We start from the raw sequence: 19,840 nt of genomic DNA, 5'->3' as shown, positions 1-19,840 counted from the left end.
GAACCTGCGGATACAGCAGGCTGACGGTACTCTGCTGCTGCTTTGTATAAGGCACTTGAACATCTATGGATTTTGGTATCCCAGAGGATTCCTGGAGCCAGTTCCCCCAGGGATAATGAGGGATGACTATATTCCTAAAAAAAAGAACTCTCGCTTTCCTGTAGTTTTGATGGGTAGTATTAGAACCTTCAGCCTTTAACATTTGTGTGAGTGTGTGTGTGTGTTGACTCCTGTATTTCTCATCGACTTGCCCTAGCATGATAGGTTTGAACGTGTGCTATCATGACCCTCTCAGTCCTAAGCAAATATTTCTTCTCTGTTGGCGTTTTTAGAGTAGAAAGTTCTGGTGTGAATTTACTGTCACCAACATTTTTCTATCTAAAAGATTAGTGCCACTCAGACAGAAGCATAGAAGTCAGTCGGTCTGTGATGTGTTCTGATGGGAAACTTCCGATAGATCTGACTTAAAAACAGGAAATATCTTAGCCTTGATTTGGGTGGGATGTGGCAAAAGAACATTTTCTTTCTCTGCAGGTTGTCCTGGGCGTCTATCTTTTTCCTTTCCCCCTTGGATTGTGCAGAAATTTCTACAAAGCACATTTTTTTGTGGAGGGCTGGGCTGGGCACATGAACCATTAGACCCTGTGCTGGTCCGTGGGGACTTGCCCTTTCGGGATTGTGAGCCATTCTGTGGGAGGGTCTTCCATCTGCCACCCACCAGCTCGCGTTGGTGAGAACTGGACTAAATTGCTCCAGCACTTTTCTTCTTGGAACCAGCAAATCATGACGTTTGCTCTTGGGCTCTTACCGTCTAGCCAGGAAGGTAAGATGAAAATTCCTGACCCATGGGTGGATGGAGTAAGCAAGCAACTTGGGCTGCTCAGAACAAGAGTGCTTATGAAAGCGTCCAGAGAGAGAGGAATCAGTGAGGGCTGGTGGAGGGTTCAGAGAAGGGTTCCTGAAGAGATGGGACTCTTGTGTCAAGAGTGGTTAAACTTGAGGAGGTAGTGGGAGGAAGAGGGGGTTTTTCAGGTTACGGAATCAGTTCAGGAGGAAAAAAGGCACAGGTTAGCGAGGCACAGGGTGAAATGGTGAGACCAGCCTGACACACTTGAGTGGAAGCGAATGAGGGGCGCTAGTCTACGCGGTGGTGGGAGGCCGGGGGCGGGCTGGTGCAGAGCTCTCCACACCAGTCTGTGGAGTTTGGAAGTAGGGAGCTACTTGGAAGTTTATGAGTACGTTGGTGACCCCTAACCCAGACTTTTAGAATTAAAATGAACACTTGTCCATCTGACACTGAGATGACATTGTAAACCAGCTATGCTTTGATTTTTTTTAGAAAGGATACATTTTCATGGTTATCCTTTTACTGTGAGCTATTCAATGGAAATGTCCCTCAAAATCTAGATTTCTGGAATAACACAAAGGTATATATTGCACTGGCCGAAAAGTTCATTCAAGTTTTTCTGTAACACGTTATGGAAAAACCCAAACGAACTTTTTGGCCAACCCAGTACCTTCTTAACCAGACTCTGGCTCGTCAGAGCAAACCAGTTTCTATCTGCTGCTCCTACGTATGGCTCTGTACCGAGAACCCTGCTTTGAAACTGGCAAGAGACCACAGGAATGCTCGCTTTTCTCCTTTTTAATGTCTCTTAAACATTAATCTGGAGGCTATCCAGAACCGCCAGTCATGAAATGTAAGAAACCCTTCATTTAGCCACTCATCATTAGCCAAGGCAGCTGGCTTCAATCTGTTGTTGAACAGTGAGCTTTTCGTCCCATGGATCCTTACTCACTTTTACCTTGGAGCAGAAATACTTACCCATCATGCCTTTTGTTACTATTTGGCATCTAGTGCTGAAGCTGAGACAGGGAACCAAGATAGGAGAGGTAGAGTTAATTCAAGAATGTAGCATTGACCTCTTTAATATTATAGATCAAATCAAAAGAGACCATTTGATTACTGATTTTGTCAGTAAGAATTCACTCATGAAAATGACACATTTTGTGGACTCCGAGTCTGCGGTATGAACAAGCCTGAGTGAGTTGAGGACAAAGTCATTCCAGGGTATGTAGCATAGTAGTTTTTAGAAACTTCTTGGAAACTCATCTGGGTTCATGGTGAACGTTTTCTTCTATCCAGGTTTTGTGGCCCACCCCCTGCAAAAGTTTTTAATTTTATAAGAAAAATAAACATAATTGCAAGCTGTAACTTTGTTGCATTTTTTTAAAAAAACAAGTTTGTCTAAACTTGACAAAATATTTTTGTATCAATGTTAATTCAGCTCTTTGTGCTTGTGTCGCATTTCTTACTCCTCTGAGCACATCTGTTATCCCATTTGTCCATGTGGGCAGTTCCATTGAACAGTGGGTCAACTCGGTGAAAGGAAAAATCCATCTAAGCAGTTGTCAGGTTTATGCTTGGTTAGGGAGGGACAAACTGCATGTGTAAGGACAGATCTATGAATGCTGCCAAGGGGAAGGTCATCTGGAGTGAATGGTTGGATGGGGGTGGGAGAAACGGTCATCAGGAGACTCATGTGCTTTTAAATGGTTACTTTTAAATATTGCAAACCTCATAATTGCATTAAGATCATTTTCCCTTTTGATGTAGGATAACATTTCAATTAAGAGTTCCACAGTTAAACAAACATCATGGATGTCAGGCTCCCATCTCCCATTGAACTGAAAATGTGGTCACAAGGGATAGATGAGAGGTCTAAATAACTAGACAGTAGTGACTATAAACTCCCATGAAGAAATATACCCAGGCAGTGTTTCTGTTCTGATTTTTGTCGCTGGCAAACCAGAGGCATAGAAAGTTCATTAACTACCTTGACAGTAGTGAGCTTGTATTTCTCAGTAATAATGCCGAGAGAATTTTTAAAATATAGACGTTAATGCAGTCATTAGTTTGATAGGTATTCATTGAATACAAACGATGTGCTCAGTTGTGTCAGACTCTGCGACCCCATGGACTGTAGCCTGCCCAGCTCCTCTGTCCACGGGATTTCCCAGGCAAGAATACTGGAGGAGGGTTGCCATTTCCTTCCCCAGGGGGATCTTCCTGACCCAGGGATCTAACCTGGGTCCCCTGCATCTCTTGCATTGACAGGCAGATTCTTTACCACTGAGCCACCTGGGAAGTCCCACGCTACTATGGATTGAATACAATTTTAGATGTTGAAGACACAGCAGGGACAGAAAGTGGCATGTCCCTTCTTTCATAGAGCTCACATTCTAGTGAGGAGACATGGACAGTGAGGAAGATGAAGAACTCAGGTCGCCAGTGTATCAGATGGCAATAAGTGCTATCAGGAAAAGTCATGCAGGAAGGGGGCGGGGCGCACCTGTCAAGGGGAGAGAGAAAGTCCACAAAGAGCAGACGTCAGCCTGACCCTCACTGAGTCCTTGCTCACCCACTCAGGCTATTATCTGAGCCTCTCTAAGAAGAAACAATATTTTCAAAAAGGTGGTCCTGGGAGTTCCCCGGTGGCCTAGTAGTTAGGATTCTGGGCTTTGCTGTGGCCTGGGTTTAATCCATGCTTCAGGGAACTGAGATCCTGCAAGCTACATGAAGCAATAAAAAAAAAAAAAAAAAAAAAAAAACGGTGGTCCTGAAAAAGACATCTAAAACTTTCAAGCCAAAAATAGTATGTTTTCAATTAATTAAGCAGGCTTGTTAGAACGCTTGATCCTAAATGGATGGCTTCAGTCTAATATATTCCATCCATGTTTTGCTCTAACACTGTATCTCTCCTCCCAACCCTCCATGGAGACAGACTGAGTCATGGGTTCTGTTCTGGAAAATCTATTACTAAAGGTTGGAGAAATTATCCTAAAGAAAAGATACTGATTTTTAAGTGTAAGTGTGGCCTGAGCCCTCACAATATCACCAGACTTAAAGCTTCACCTTAGATTGAGCCTTTCCCTTTAAACTAAATTTAAAAACATATATAGATTATTATTTCAGTAAAGTCTATATATGTCTATGGTACAAATCTAAACAATGAAGAAAGATATAAAATGAAAAGCCAGTCTTCAGACACTCCCACCCCAGCTCTCACCTCCACTTGGAACATTTTTTCTATATCATCCCGCAAATTTGTATCCATATTCCAAATATCATAAGCTTTAGTTCTACACACTTTTGTACTTACTGTATCTTGAAGTCCTTCAAATCAGAACCTCTAGGTCAACCTCATTTTCTTTTCATGCTGCATATTTTTTCATTGTATGAACTAGTTAAACCCTTCTCTTGTCAATGCATATGTAGGTTCCTTTCTTTACAAGTCTACAGTAACATCCTGGGACATACACTGAGATAATTTGGTGAGCGTATCTGTAAGATAACTTCTTAGAAGTGGAATTGATATGTCAAAACATATATGCATTTTAAAATAGATGTTACCAAATTAACCTCTAAAAATGTCAACTTATGCTTCCATCAGTGGCACACAAAAGTGCCTTGAACATTCTACTGTTAATTTGGAAGCAAACCCTTAATGATTGTGTTATAATGGGAAGAATCATGATTCTGGAAGCACACACAGGCTGTAGACGTGAAATATTTTACATGAGCCTGTTTTCCAAACTGAGACAGTGCTTCCCCATTTTGCGTGTCAATGGCCTGCCCATCTTGATCACTGGGATGCTTAAGCAGTCCAGAGAGGCATCTCACAAATGCCGCATTTTCCATATAATTGTAAAATGCTAATAATATGCTTCCATTTTCAGACCGTGTTTGCCTTCTTGAAAAAGTAAGCATTCCTCTTGAAGGAATGTCATGTGCCTTCCTTTAACAACAAAAAAAAAATAGAGCTTAGTCTATTTTGATTGTGGAACCAAACAAGAGCTTGTACAGTTTTCCTTTGGAGGAAAAAGTTACTCTCTGTGAGTCTAAAACATATCCTCCACCCTTAACATTTTCTGAGGGGGGGGGGGTGGAGGGGTGGGGGGGGTGGGCGGGGAAGGGGTTTTGGCCAAAATCTGCAAGACTACCACTTCCTGTGTGACGCTGGCCTCCATCGATGGCTTCAGTTTTTTCACCCTGAACATGTAGGGATTGAAGCAGGCCATAGTGCAGACAAGGTTTTCTCCATCTACTCTGTTCCCTCTGCCTTGCCTGTAGTAGGTGCTCAAGAAATACTGAGTAAATGAATGGATTAATCTATACAGTCATTTCCAGCCAGTCAGTCATTTCCTCTTACCCTCATTTTTAAAAAAGATCCACAAAACACTTAAGTGTTTCAAACAAAGGAAAATTCCATTTACTTTCCTTTAAAGGGTGGAGAGCAGTCAGATGCCAAAGCTGAAGTTTGGAGCTGGGCTGGGGGCCTCTGAGCTGGGACCCGGCCCTTTGTCCCCACATTTGCTCTGGCCTCCCTGCTGTCAGGGTCTGTGTCATTTCGTCCTTTACATCTGCTGTCAGAAGGCAGAGCCGGGCGCCGAGGGAGCCACACCAGCTTATTTATACATTTCAAAACTGGACTGACCACTTCCTCCTGAAGCCCAGCTCTCATTTTGGCTGTAGAGAACAATGAAAGTACCTATTAAAACCCAGCCAGAAGAGAGGACTCTATAATAAGAAAACCTCACAGTGCTGGGGTTGAACTTTTGGCCTGCGTTTCTGCATAGGAGTTAAGCTCTTTTTCCGGACCGTTGAAATCCTGGTTCCTCGTCTCTGCTTTCTAAATAGGATGGCACCAAATGAGTTCACCTTCCCGTCGGTTGTTCTAAGATCCCACCCCATGCACCATGTGATAGTTAGTTTCGTCCGAGGAAAGACTTTTCTCTGAAGCACAGCCACTAAAGAGATGCAGGGCTGTTCTGCTGTATAGCTAGCTATGGGCTTGATATGCAGAATTGAAAATTGGAGGGAAAACTTAGGAAATGGGGTTTGTAGCTCTCTGGCCCTATTAGTACGCAAAGTCATTTTAAAAAAACTACCAATGATGTAACTGTGATGTAGGCAGACTTCCCAGGAAAGTATTTTCCATTCTTACCCTTTTTATACCCTTAATTATAAGCCAGAATTTGGAAACAGAGTGACCTAACACCGGCCTAAAACCCCAGGATGTATCTGACTCTGTCTCGTGCGCCCTTGGATCCAAGTCCTGAGAATATGGGCTGTTGGCCAAAGTGTTTCATGATTTTTTTAGGCACATTTTTCTAAACCAGTGGCTTGCCTGTGAGTTTTGAGACTATTTTAGGTGTCAAGGCATGTTTGTTCCCTCTTTTTTCTGGCTCTTCTAAATGCAGAGGATGGCAGCTGCTACTCATAGTAAGAGTCTAGCCTCTGCAAGGTCACAGCCGTGTTTCCGAGGAGGTGCCCCACAGAAGAGTCAAGAACACGACCGAGCCAGAGTGGGCTTTCGGGGGTGCCTGCGATTGGGTAGAAGACGGCTGCTGCCTGTCTTGTGGTGGAGAAATCACAAAGTTTCATCGAGAAGGGTTACATGTGAACATCTCTTTCTGAGAAGCCCTAAGAATATTAACAGCTGAGATGTAATTCGGTCCTGTGTTGCCTGGGAGTCATCAGAGAGAATGTGTATAATGCCCAGTCATACAGGGAAAGTGAACATTTCCGATGAGCCTCACTCCACTGGGTAAGGTCTGTGTCCTGTAGTCCTTCCCATCTGCCAGGCAGGCGCCTGGCTGGGAGCCTCCTGTGCAATGCCGTTGTCTGACTGCTCTGTGCTTTAGGCGGTGCTTGTTGGGTGACAAACACCTAACATCTAAGAAGTAAAAAGGAACCAACCTACACGCTAATCCTTGAAGCCACACCTCCTTCTAATATCCAGTACTCCTGGCTCGACTTAGTTCAGAGGTTGCAGGATATAGATCTCATCAAAGCCACTGACTCACTGTTCCCACAAGAAAGCAAGAGAACACCTACAGGGCAAAGGAGAAAAATCACTTCCTTCCAACTGCCTGAACAGACACATTATTTTTTGTGCTAAAGCACAGCCTCTTGGTTTTCTTTGGTAATCCAGAAATAAGAAGTGTCGCTGATTTATATATATATATATATATTTTTTTTTTTTTAAGATTCCTGCTATTCTTAAAGACTGAAAAGTTTTCCAGCCACAGCTTGTGAGAGCTAGAGCTAGAGGAACAGAGGAAGCCAGATAACCATCAGCCTAGAGGTATTTTCTTTCAGGGGCAGCTTTGAGACAGAATATACTTGAGGAGCTGTTGAAAATGGAAAGAGTGGCTGAAACTGTAGACTATTAGTTTTGGAAGGGGCCTTTGTGGAGATGCAGTCTGGTCAGTTTTAAATGAGGAAACTCAGCTGAGTAAGATTGACAGCTGACATCTCTCTGCACCCTCAGATCAGGGTAGAGGCAGAAAGGGATGTGGTGAGAGCCAGACAAGGAAGGCAAGAAAAGCACACCAAACAGGGGGTGGGTATAAGCATGAGGCTAAAAGAGGGGGCTGGTCCACAAGCTGATTTGTCACAGGCCTCCCCGGCCAGTTGAACTGGGCCAGGAGTCACAGGCAGGGTGTCCCTGTTGCTGGTTGTCATTCAGTCGCTCAGTCGTGTCCGACTCTTTGTGACCCCGTGGACTGACTGCAGCACACCAGGCCTCCCTGTCCTTCACCATCTCCCAGAGTTTGCACAAACTCATGTCCACTGAGTCAGTGATGCCATCCAACCATCTCATCCTCTGTCATCCCTTTCTCCTCCTGCCCTCAATCTTTCCCAGCATCAGGGTCTTTTCCAATGAGTCAGCTCTTTGCATCAGGTGGCCAGAGTATTGGAGCTTCAGCCTCAGCATCAGTCCTGCCAGTGAACGTTCAGGGCTGATTGACCAGAATTCTGATCACACTCCACTCCTCCCCCACCCTTACCTTCTGCGTGTTGATAATACATCTCTGCCTGAACCTGGTTCCCAGCTCCTGGGTTCAACGAGCTGTGTGTACTCATTCTGTCCTTCTGGGGCCTTCGCACTGGGCTTGCTCTGCTGTTGCTCACTGAGGCTGGTCAGTGGGGCTGGGGCACGGATGTCAACGCCTGAGGACGTGGTTGTCCACTTTGCTCTCTCCTGCCTGTGGAGGAGCATCTTAAGTGAGGAGACCACCCCCACACCACGCCCTGCCCATGTGGATGTGACAGGCTTGCTGCCGGCCGCTTCTGTCCCACTTCGGCTGGAGAAAGCAGAGAGAGACTCAGGCATGAACAGTGATCGCGTATTCACGAGCAGCCCTACAAAGGCCTTGAGTGGAGTGGCGCAAAACTAACAGTGGCCTTCCTTTGGGGCCTCTCTCCGCTTGTCTCAGGCCTCTGAGTTGTACATCGTTCCTTCTCGTCGTCCTGCTGAGAGGGGAGGGGTTCAGAGAGGTACTGCATGCCCTGCCCTTAGGTGACATGCACAGTCACAGTGGTCCCCAACTTTTTTGGCACCAGGGACTGGTTTCCTGCAAGACAGTTTTTCCACAGACTGTGGGTGGCAGGGGGTGAGATGGTTTTGGGATGATTCAAGCAAATTACATTTATTGTGCACTGTATTATTATTACATCAGCTTCACCTCAGGTCATCAGCCATTAGATCCCAGAGGTCGGTGGCCCCCTGAAAATGATGGGTGCACATCATAACTGTCCATTTCCTTAAATCTGAGACCCCTGTTTCTTTCACATTTTAACCTTCAGGATAACAGCATGCATTTTACCACATATGGATACAGTTAATGGGTTTTTTTTAAATCCCCCTAAAAGCTTTTATTAAAATAGTGGGTACATCTTTGAATCAGTTCTTAGAATGAAATAAATGAGTATCATTTCACTTGGCACTTTCTTGTCTCCAATGTCAATATCTTTTCTTAAATGTTTTTTTTTTTGACCTGAAATCTTGTTTCATTGTGAACTCTCCATTTCATGCAGTGATACAAAGACTAAGTTCAGTCTTCGCTCTGTCTAGATTGGCTGTCCATCTCATCTTCTGTGATGTTTCTGGATGTACCTGTGCACTGTGGAGACCTGGGGCAGTGATGGAACTTTCCCAGAACCATATCAGTATCCATGTGCACCACTCTGGGAACTCAGGGGCCTAGGAACCTCTCACTTTTCTGCTGCTGCTTTTATAAAATCACCTTCCTTTGCCCTCTGGGCTTCCCTGGTGGCTCAGTGGTTAAAAAAAAAAAAAATCTGCCCACAATGGAGGAGACTTGTGTTCAATCCCTGGGTTGGGAAGATCCCCAGAGAAGAAAATGGCAACCCACTCCAGCATTCTTGCGTGGAAACTTCCATGGACAGAGGAGCCTGGCAGGCTGCAGTCCATGGGTTCATAAGAGATGCACACAGCTTAATGACTAAACCACCACCACCATTGTTTGCCTTCTAAAATGTCTGTGGGCCTGCCCTGTCCCCCAGGCCATCAGGGAGTTTGTCAAAACTCTTAGAATTACACACTAAAAAGGAGGCATTATACTGCAGCTAAACACTACCCTCTATAAACTGACTTTTTGAAAAAATCCAGCCAAGCCACACATGTTCAAGTTTGTTGTTGCTGTTGCAGCATTGTTTGCTACATATTAGAAGCGACCTAAGTGTCCGTCCAGCGGGATCTGGTTAACAAATTATGATACTTGCGTATGATGATACAGTGTGGGGCACCTATTAAAAAGAATTAAATACATCTGGACATGATCTCATGTGGACTATCTCCAAGCCATAGTGGCAAATGAAGAAAAGGAATATTGGGATCACTGGGCACTATTTGCTCTCCTTTGTGTAAACCTGTGTATGTTGCGTGTGTGTGTATTTTGGTTGTTTAGCGAATCTCCAGAAGGATGCGTGAGAAATTGCCAGCAGTGGTTTCCTTTACATTAGAGGGACTGGATGCTGAGGGACCGGATAGGAGGAAGACTCATTGGCATTGTATACCTTTTTTGCACTTTTAATTTGTTCATATGCATGTGTTGTCTCTTTAAGAAATAGATAAAAACAATATAAAATAAATTATTTTGATGGGGAAAAAAAAAAAAAAGCCCACAGGACCCTGGAACTGAGCAACATGGACTTCTAGCCTGAGAATTTCTGTTTCTCTCTCTCAGGTCCATCGTCTGAGCCAGCTCACTCGCCCACCAACAGCAGGAAGAAGCTCTTCGCCCCTGTCCCCTTCCCTTCGGGCTCCACTGAGGATGTGTCCCCCGGAGACCCCCTGCAGCCCCCTCCTCTTCCCCAGAAGAAGCTCGTGAGTCGGGCGGCCTCTTCCCCGGATGGCTTCTTCTGGACCCAGGGCTCCCCCAAGCCCAGAACAGCAAGTCCCAAGCTGAACCTCAGCCACTCGGAGACTAATGTGTGTGTCCATGAGGACTCCCACTTTAGCTACGCCTCAGGCCCCGGCGGCCGCCACCAGCACGTCTTCGCCGCTTCCGAGCCGCTGGAGAAAACGTCCAAAGGCAGTGGCCACCGGGGCCCCACGCCGGGGCTGGGGGGCAGCAAAGGCCTGCAGGGCAAAGGAGTCTCCTCCGCCTCGTCCTCCCAGCTGAGCGTGTCCAGCCAGGCCTCAGCGGGCAGCACCCAGCTGCAGCTCCACAGCCTCCTGAATAGCATCAGCAGCAAGGAGGGCACCTACGCCAAGCTGGGGGGTCTCTACGCCCAGTCCCTGGTCCGCCTCGTGGCCAGGTGCGAGGACCTCTTCATGGGCGGCCAGAAGAAGGAGCTGCACTTCAGCGAGAATAACTGGTCCCTGTTCAAGCTGACTTGTAACAAGCCCTGCTGTGACTCAGGGGATGCCATTTACTATTGCGCCACCTGCTCCGAGGATCCCGGCAGCACCTACGCGGTGAAGGTAGGTCCCACCCCTGCCTCCCGCTCCCCCGCCCTGTGCCGGCCGGGCGGTCCTGGCTGGCAGCCCAGTGGCTTGAGAAGTCCTGTCCCCTCGGCCGCCTCCCAGAGGAGGGTCATTTCCTGGAAATGCTCGGTGAGTTCACTCTGCCTGGCCCAGGACATGGTGCAGTGTGATTTGTATGCACGTATTCGGTGGAGGAAAGAGTGAGCTGAATGTGGTCAGCCTGGTCATCACTGGCAGCCCAGAGCCCAGGATCTGTACCCATCCAATGAAGGGATGTAAATTTGAGCTCCTTGAAAGTCAAAGGGGGGGTGGAGGTGCCTTTAGGAAGTTCTTTGCTACTGCTGACCCAGTGGACCTGAGAAAATGATCTTTGAATCATCCCTCTGCTTCCACCCTAAACATTTTCTTATGTTCAGGTATATCAGTTACTCTCCCCTGCCTCCTGGGGCTGGACCTGGGCTCCTTCACTGTCAAGAGACAGCTGACCTCTTCATTTTGAGGAGGAACAAGCCTGGTGGGACAGGCTTTTAATCCTTCTTGCCCATGGGGTAGAAAGTGATGTGGCCCAAGGGGGCCACTTGGCGCAAGGTCTGCCACTAGATCAGAACTTCTGGATCAAGGGGTTTGGTTTTTTAGATTCATGACTGTGATGTGCAGCTTGGATTCTAAGACCTCCTGTAATAATGTAGAGTTAGCCAATTCTGAAGAACAGTGCAGAAAATTCAACATTCCCAGAGAACGTTAGAAGGCAGTGTTGTTCATTTCATCTGAAATCTAAACCATAAGGAGGGACTTCCCTGGCAGTGCAGTGGTTAAGCCTTCGCCTTCCAATGCAGGGGGTGCTGGTTTGATCACTGGTCAGGAAGCTGAGGTCCCATGTACCTCCCAACCAAAAAACCAAAACAGAAACAATATTAAAACCAAGTCAGTAAAACTTTAAAAATGGTCCATATCAAAAAATAAAAATAAGGAAACCAGCAGATAGACCTTGGGCCTGTTAAGGAAGAGAGTCCAGTTGTTCTCTGTGATTCTGCTGGAGGCTTGGCAGATCAGGAAGTATCTCCATAGAGTGTGAAAAGGAAATTTCTTTTTAAAATTTTTTTAACTTTTTTTTTTTTTATATTGGAGCTCAATATTTTGTGAAAAGGAAATTTGAAGAAGAATTTCAAGTATTCAGAGTCTAGGGAACAGCAGCATCAATTTGCAGATGTGCCTGGCCTGGTGATGGGGTGGGGGCGGGGTGCAGAGCATCCTGCACGCGCCGCCGTTCCGCTTCATTAGTGCTGGTTCTGGATGGAATACAGTCATCTGAATCCTCTGGGTCCCCAGGAGGGGGAGAAGGCTCCTTCTCGAGCCGCCTGTCTGCGGCCGAGCTTGTCTCACCCGTGTCTGGGATGCGGGAGCTTCGGCTGCAGGCTTGCACCTGCTTGGGCTCACGTTGGTCCCTCTGTTTGTGGGCTTTGCCTCCTGTGGCAGTGACAGAAGCCAGCTCGCGTAGCCCGCTCCGCGAATACAGGGAGGAGGAAAAGCCTTTGTTAACGTGTGCTGTTGACGCTGTTTCGTGCCTCAGTCAGCCAGAACTCCAGTAATTAGGGACCTGTGTTAAGCTGGCTGGGCCTTTTTTATTTCGCAGACGTGACTTAGCCCAGATTTTCAACCACGAAGGAGGCCAAGGCACCAAAGTTTAAAGCAAGACTTGGCTCAATGAAACCTTTGAAATTGGAGCTGAACCAGTCTGTGTGAAGGTCTTGAGCCAAAACCTGAGCACAGACCCCTGAAAATGATCTTGTGGGGTGGTGAGGGGAGGTGGGGGTGGAAGAGAAGCCTTTCACCCACCTCCTCTACCTTCACTCCTAATTTGACACTGTAGAATAATCTTGTGGGGCCCTGCCCAGGGCTCCCCCACTGGTTAACATGCACCCCATCTTTTGTTCGAGGCAGTGAGGTCTTGCCAGAGGACCAGCTCACTGATTTTGAATCCCATCCAGGCCAGTTGTCATTTACTCTGCTCCTTCATTTACATCTCTCTGCAAACTGCCTGGACTCCCGAGGAGAGTTTTTGCTGGGCTCAGGCCTTTGATACCCTGGAGAAAAGGATCCTTGGAAACACATCCCAGGCCCAGCAGCTGCGCCCTCTGGGTTTGTACAATTACCTGCCAGCCACCTCTGGATTGCCTGGCTCCACTGCCAGGTTACCAGACCCACAAGGGCAGTCACCATAGCAACCTTTCCTGATGGGTGCTCACCTGTCTAGACTTTGTGTTGAAAGCTGCATCTGTGTTGTATCTTTTAATGCTCCTAGTGGCCCTGTGAGGAGGGACACTGCCCTTGAGATACAGAGGAGAAACAGACTTTGAGATAAATACAGTCAATTCCCAATATTTGGGGATTTCATATTTGTGAATTTGGTGTTGAAATTTTTTTTTGTAACCCCAAATAATAAATACTTGGGGTGCTTTAGTGGTCATCCCTGGCCATGTGCAGAGTTGGGGAGATCCAGGTTATTCAACACACAGATCCCTAGCTGAGGTGCTACAGGGGGACTCTCCACCTTCTTTCTCAGCTCTCATCCTGTAAACAAGTGCCTCATCTTCACACTTTTTTTTAAGGGTGATTTCACCCTTTAAAATGGCCATGCCAAGCAATGAAGTCCTGTCTCATGATCCTAAGGTCAGGAAGACTGTGATGCAGTTTTGAGAGGGTGTTAGATCAGCTTCTTTTCAGGCATGAGCTACACTGCTGTCAGCCATGAGTCACTGTTAGCACAGTTGAGATACTCAACAGTATCTATGAATAAGGCGACTTTAAACAGAAACACACATACAGCCGGGCTATACATTGGCCAGTTGATGAACATCTTGTGACCAGAGGCTTGTAAGAACGTCACGTTGTATTTCCCCAGGAGCAGTGGTTCAGCATTCATGCGTTCAGTGTTTGTGACTACTTAATAGAACATAACGACCAACTGAAAGAACAAGAATCAAGGGTAACTTGCCAGTGTTTGCAGAGTTCATATTTAAACTAAGGTCCTTTTCACCCTAAGGCTCATACTCTTCACCTCCAGAACACTTCTCAGCTGTATAATCTTGGGCAAATAACTTAATTTTTTAAAGTCTCAGCTTCCTGCTTGTGGTAACATCTATCTCATGAAGTTGTTCAATGAGATTTAAAGAGACACTACAGGAAGTATGCTTTATAGGCATCATGTGAAAGTTTGCTGGGTATGTCGTAGTTGAGAAGCTCTCACTTATATCCATGGATGACAAAGCAGACAGATCCATACACAGTGGTTGTTGGTATTTATACACTAGACTATTTTTTGAGGACCACCCCAGCCGACATTGTTCCAGAAAACTGCCATTTAAAAACCAAATACAGCTGGCTTGGCTCAGATAAGAAAGAACCTACAGCAGTGCCTTTTCGACATGTATCCCGAAATCACTTTTGTTAATGGAAGAGGAAACACTGTCTGGGATAAAATGAGCTTCCCTTTTATTTCTATTCTACTTTTCTAATAAGAGAGATCACTAAATTAATGTGTTCCCTTCCCCCGGCCCCCCAACCCTCCAATTATCTTTTAAAAAGTTTTCTTAGTAGCTGAGCTCCTTTATGCCAGGTTTCATGCTGAGGTTTGTAGAGCTGCAATATAAATAAATCTCTTTGAAAAGGTGCTTGCAACAGAACTTCTAAAAACGTCACCTGTAAGCATTGTGGCACTCCATAAACACTGCCGTGATCATTCAAGTATAGCCATGCAGCAGCCAGAAGGGTTATTTTGAGATTGTTTGCTGGGTGATATTTTGTAGATGGGGCCAGATGCCTTTCTTCTCAGGATTACAAACTGATCCTTACCCTTCTACAAAGCACGGCTGGGGCTGCACCATCTCCTTTGCAGAGGAGTGCCCTCAGACCATCTATAGTCTCTTTCCGTGTAATTAATTAGAGGGGATCAGGCCTGATGGGGGGCCATTGTGTGTGACTCAAGACTCTCAGTTGTACAGCCACCAGATGGATTCCTGTTGCTCAGGATCCTTAGGTGGCTGATGCTGTCATTAGTATAAAAAGATGCAGAAGAGGAAGGAAAGACACAGCATAGGGATTCCCCAGAGAGCTTCAGATCCTCCGCTTGTTTATTTCATCTTCGGTTCAGAGGGTACCTTTGGGCCCTTGGGCTTCCCTATTCCCTGGAGAGCTTTTTGTTTTCTTTCAGCTGCTATGACTCACCCTTGGAGGAGTGACTTGCACTTAGCAGCTCCACTAAAATCAGCCCCATGGGTTGCGCCAGTTGGTAGGCATGGCATATTAACCTGGATCTAGAAACCAGGGCAGCCTTAGAGAATTTGACCAAGTCCTAGAGGTGTAGGGGCCTGCATCTCTGCCCCTGAGATTCCCCAAGAAGGGAACATCCTAGCGATCAAATATATCTGCTGTCAGGTAGGTGCCAAGTCAGGTGCGGTGGCTGGGGAGTGAGGCTGATTGCCTGAGGAAGCTCTTATCTGGCTTCCTGAGAATTTGTCCAGTCCACGTTGTGGACAGAGAGATGTCTTCCTATCAAGGGAACTCATTCTGGCTGGGTTGTATGATCATTTTAGGTTTAACTTTTTAAGAAATTGACAATCTGTATTCCAAAGGGGTGATACTGTTTTACATCCCACCAGCACATCTGAGACATCCCATTTCTGCACATCCTCATAGATGCTTGGTATTATCATTTTATTACAGCCATTCTGGTGGGCATCACCTGGGCTGTCATTGCATTTTTCACTTGCCTTTCTCTTATGACTCATGATATTGAATATCTTTTCATGTCTTATGGCCATTTACATAGTTCTTGGGTGAAATGCCTGTGAATATCTTTTGCTGACTTTTTGATTGGATAATTTATCTTACGACAGCTTTGCAAGAATTCTGGGTACATTCTGGATGGATATGTGTTTTGCAAATATTTCCTCCCACTCTAATACTTGTCTCCCCAATTTTCTTAATACTTTTTGAACCACACAAGTATTAAGAGTTGATAAGGTCAAGTTTGTCCTCCGTTTTCTTTTCTGGACCATGGTCCTGGTGTGGTCACTGAGAAATCTTGGCTTAGCCTAAGGCCTCAAAGATTCTGCCCTGTGTTTTCTTCAAAAGTGTGCATTGCTTTGGCTCTCACACCTAAGCCTCTCCATTGTGACCTAGGTCTCTGTGACCCATTTTGAGTTAAATGGTGTGTGCGCAGTGGGCGGTAAGGGTGTAAGTTCACCATTTGCTTGCGGATGTCTAAATGTGCCAGCACTGTTTACCGAACAGAATGATGGCTCTGGCTTTGACCTCACTTCCGCTTTCCCCCAGATCTGCAAGACCCCCGAGCCCAAGGCAGCCTCCTACTGCAGCCCTTCAGTGCCCGTGCACTTCAACATCCAGCAGGACTGCGGCCACTTTGTCGCCTCCGTGCCCTCCAGCATGCTCACCTCTCCCGACGCACCCAAGGACCCTCTGTCTGCGCTGCCCGCACATCCCCCCGCCCAGGAGCAGGACTGCGTGGTGGTCATCACCCGGGAGGTGCCCCACCAGACCGCCTCGGACTTCGTGCGGGACTTGGCCGCCAGCCACCAGTCTGAGCCCGAGGCGTACGAGCGGCGGGTGTGCTTCCTGCTGCTGCAGCTCTGCAACGGGCTGGAGCACCTGAAGGAGCACGGGGTCATCCACCGGGACCTGTGCCTGGAGAACCTGCTGCTCGCGCACTGCGCCCCGCAGGCTCCCCCCGAGCCCGCCCCCGCGGCCTGCGTCCCGCCCACCGCCGCATCCCCCGCCCCTGCGGCCGCCGCTGCCTCGGCCGCCCTCCCTCCCGGCGCCACCCCCACCCCTCCAGCCGCCCCCGCCTTTCAGGGAGGGTCCGGTGAGAAGCACTTGCCCCGGCTCATCATCAGCAACTTCCTGAAGGCCAAGCAGAAGCCAGGCGGCACCGCCAACCTGCAGCAGCAGAAGAGCCAGGCACGCCTGGCCCCCGAGATCGTGTCTGCCTCCCAGTACCGCAAGTTCGACGAGTTCCAGACGGGCATCCTCATCTACGAGCTGCTGCACCAGCCCAACCCGTTCGAGGTGCGGGCGCAGCTCCGGGAGCGGGACTACCGGCAGGAGGACCTGCCGCCGCTGCCCGCGCTGTCCCTCTACTCGCCCGGCCTGCAGCGGCTGGCGCACCTGCTGCTGGAGGCCGACCCCATCAAGCGCATCCGCATCGGCGAGGCCAAGCGCGTGCTGCAGTGCCTGCTCTGGGGGCCCCGGCGCGAGCTGGTGGAGCCGCCCGGCGCCTCGGAGGAGGCGCTGTGCGCCACGCTCCACAACTGGATCGACATGAAGCGAGCCCTGATGATGATGAAGTTCGCCGAGAAGGCGGTGGACCGCCGACGCGGGGTGGAGCTGGAGGACTGGCTCTGCTGCCAGTATCTGGCGTCGGCCGAGCCCGCAGCCCTCTTACAGTCGCTGAAGCTCCTGCAGCTTCTGTGAGGCAGCTCCCGGCCCCGTCCTCTGGGCCGGACCCCCACCCGACCCCCTTCCCCGTGCCCTGCCTTGCCTTGAAAACATCCGTGTCTCTTGGGAAATGGTACAAATGACTGTCATACTTGGATGTAATATATATATATATATAAGATATAAATATGAAAGACTGTGGATGTCATTGCCCACCGTGGTCCAGCCTCCTTTTTCTCCTGTAGTCTTGCAGTTTCCTCTGCAATTATGTACATTTCTAGCTTCTTGCAAGGTCGTGAGGACACTGCCGCCCGCAGAATGAAGCCTGGACTCTGGTCTCACTACCCCATTAGGGGGTGTCTTTCTTTACCTTCTTGTCGAGTGGCTATTTAAAAAAAAAAAACCCTCCATTTTTAATTAAAATTGCTGGTTGAGTCGTGAGCGAAGCTCTTTTGTCCCCAAGTGCGTTAATACCTTTGGTTGGTAAAATCGTTTTAAGCCCTTGAAACAGTGGCTTCAAGACCACTTGAACTGTCCCTGTTCTTCCGCTTCTCATCAGAAGGAGCATCAGGCCACAAGAGCCCAGGCTTGTGGGGACCAGTTCATCTTCCCTGCTGCTCTCTCCACCTCACAGCCTCTTAGGAAGAAGCCAGACACAGCTGGTGTGATCCCAGAGTTTCAGAATTTAATCCCACTGCTCGAAATCCATTTCCAGTTTGCTAAAGCTGGTTATCATTTGTATCAGAAGCCTGGCTGAAAGCGGAAGCCACCCCAGATGGTTCAAATGACGAGAACTTAGCAGGGGACCACTTAAAGGGTTGCAGGCAGGATTAAGAGAAAAACAACGGATGGTGAGACAAAAAGCAAGGGCTGGAATGGGGAGGGTTCACTCAATCTGTTCCCCACCCGTCATCCCCAGGCCAAGACCAGTGGGACGCCAGGGAGCAAGAGGGCCTGGGTGGTAGAGCCGGCAGGACTGACTGCCCTGGGCAGGGTTGGGAAGAAAGGGTGGAGTGCCAGGTGGGAAACAGCCCACTGTTACTGCTGTCCTAGATAAGGGCAGTGCAAGAAGAGAACTCAGTGTTTCTACTTTCAGACCACTCGCCCACCTGCTGTTCAAAACTCCTTTGGGTTTCCATTTTTTAAAACTCATTCAGTTAACACATTTATTGGCACCTACTACAGTCAGCATTTGGTACCATGCCTTTAAAAAGTGCTTCGAAAAAAAAAAAAAGAAAAAGTGCTTCAAAGAATTCGGAAGAACCAGATCCTTCTTCCTCAAAACTAGACACAGAAAAAAATCAATAAACACTCATTTGAAGGGAAATAGCCCAAGAGCCTTATATTGCTACCTAAAAGGGTAATCTTTCAAGTTGTGAATGAATTTCTCAAACCTTGTAAATAACAATGGACAAGTTTAAAATAAATTCAAAGGTCTTAATGGATGTCCTAGGAATCTAGGAAAGTGGCCAGCAAGCAGGATGGCAAAATCTCCCAGGTCCCCGTCTGCTTATTTTTTTAATAATTTTATTGGTTTATTATTGGCTATGCTGGGTCTTCATTGCCATGAGGGCATTTCTCTAGTTGCAGTGAGTAGGGGCTACTCTCAAGTTGCAGTGTGTGGGCTTCTCATTGCAATGACTTCTCTTGTTGGAAAGCTTGGGCTCTAGGACCCACGGGCTCAGTAGCTGCAGTATCCGGGCTCTAGAGCACAGGCTCAGTAGTTGTGACACATGAGCTTAGTTGCTCCGTGGCATGTGGGACCCTCCCGGACCAGGGATCAGACCCCTGCCTCTTGCATTGGCTGGAGGATTCTTCACCACTGAGCCACCGGGCAAGTGCTCCTTCTGTGTATTAATTTCACTCTTTTCGCAGCCATTCCAGCCTGGGACTACAGGTAAACACACCCACACTTCCAAGTATCTCAAGGTGAAGCCTGGGGCTTCAAGGCACATATGTCATTTCAGTGGTTGTTTGAGCATTGAGGGTCGGTCAGTCGGTTCAGTTGCTCAGTCGTGTCCGACTCTTTGTGACCCCATGAATCGCAGCATGCCAGGCCTCCCTGTCCATCACCAACTCCCGGAGTTTACTCAAACTCATGCCCATCGAGTCGGTGATGCTATCCAGCCATCTCATCCTCTGTCGCCCCCTTCTCCTCCTGCCCCCAATCCCTCCCAGCATCAGGGTCTTTTTCCAATGAGTCAACTCTTCGCATGAGGTGGCCAAAGTACTGGAGTTTCAGCTTCAGCATCAGTCCTTCCAATGAACACCCAGGACTGATCTCCTTTAGGATGGACTGGTTGGATCTCCTTGCACGACCCAGATAATCACAATGGTGTGATCACTGACCTAGAGCCAGACATCCTGGAATGTGAAGTCAAGTGGGCCTTAGGGAGCATTGAGGGTAGAGCCGGCTAAAACCAGCTTCCAGCTATGTTTGTACAGAGAAAGAGTTTTGAACATGGAAATCATAATTCTCCGTAGGACCCATCTGTTTCAGAGGGTATTATTTTGTCAGTTGTTTCTTCCTGGGAATTTTCCAGGCAAACCCTCCACCCTCAGTTTGCTGTCTTTTGCTTTCTTGT

At 47.6% G+C, this 19,840-nt stretch overlaps 1 protein-coding gene across 3 annotated transcripts in view; it reads left to right on the top strand.

Annotated features, from left to right (window-relative positions):
• The window catches only part of PRAG1 (PEAK1 related, kinase-activating pseudokinase 1), a 45,639-nt gene extending 27,943 nt beyond the window's left edge, over positions 1–17,696 (top strand). For all 3 annotated transcript variants that reach the window (XM_043454291.1, XM_043454293.1, XM_043454292.1), the window contains exons 5-6: positions 10,060–10,799; positions 16,137–17,696. In XM_043454291.1, the coding sequence (XP_043310226.1) occupies positions 10,060–10,799; positions 16,137–17,291 (1,895 nt within the window). In that variant the 3' untranslated portion in view covers positions 17,292–17,696. The remainder of the gene's footprint in view (positions 1–10,059; positions 10,800–16,136) is intronic.
• The last annotated feature ends 2,144 nt before the right edge of the window (positions 17,697–19,840 follow it).

The sequence above is a fragment of the Cervus canadensis genome, chromosome 31 (genome assembly GCF_019320065.1).
Source record: "Cervus canadensis isolate Bull #8, Minnesota chromosome 31, ASM1932006v1, whole genome shotgun sequence".
Classification (NCBI taxonomy): Eukaryota; Metazoa; Chordata; class Mammalia; order Artiodactyla; family Cervidae; genus Cervus; species Cervus canadensis.
This window is presented reverse-complemented; position numbering and strand designations above follow the sequence as displayed.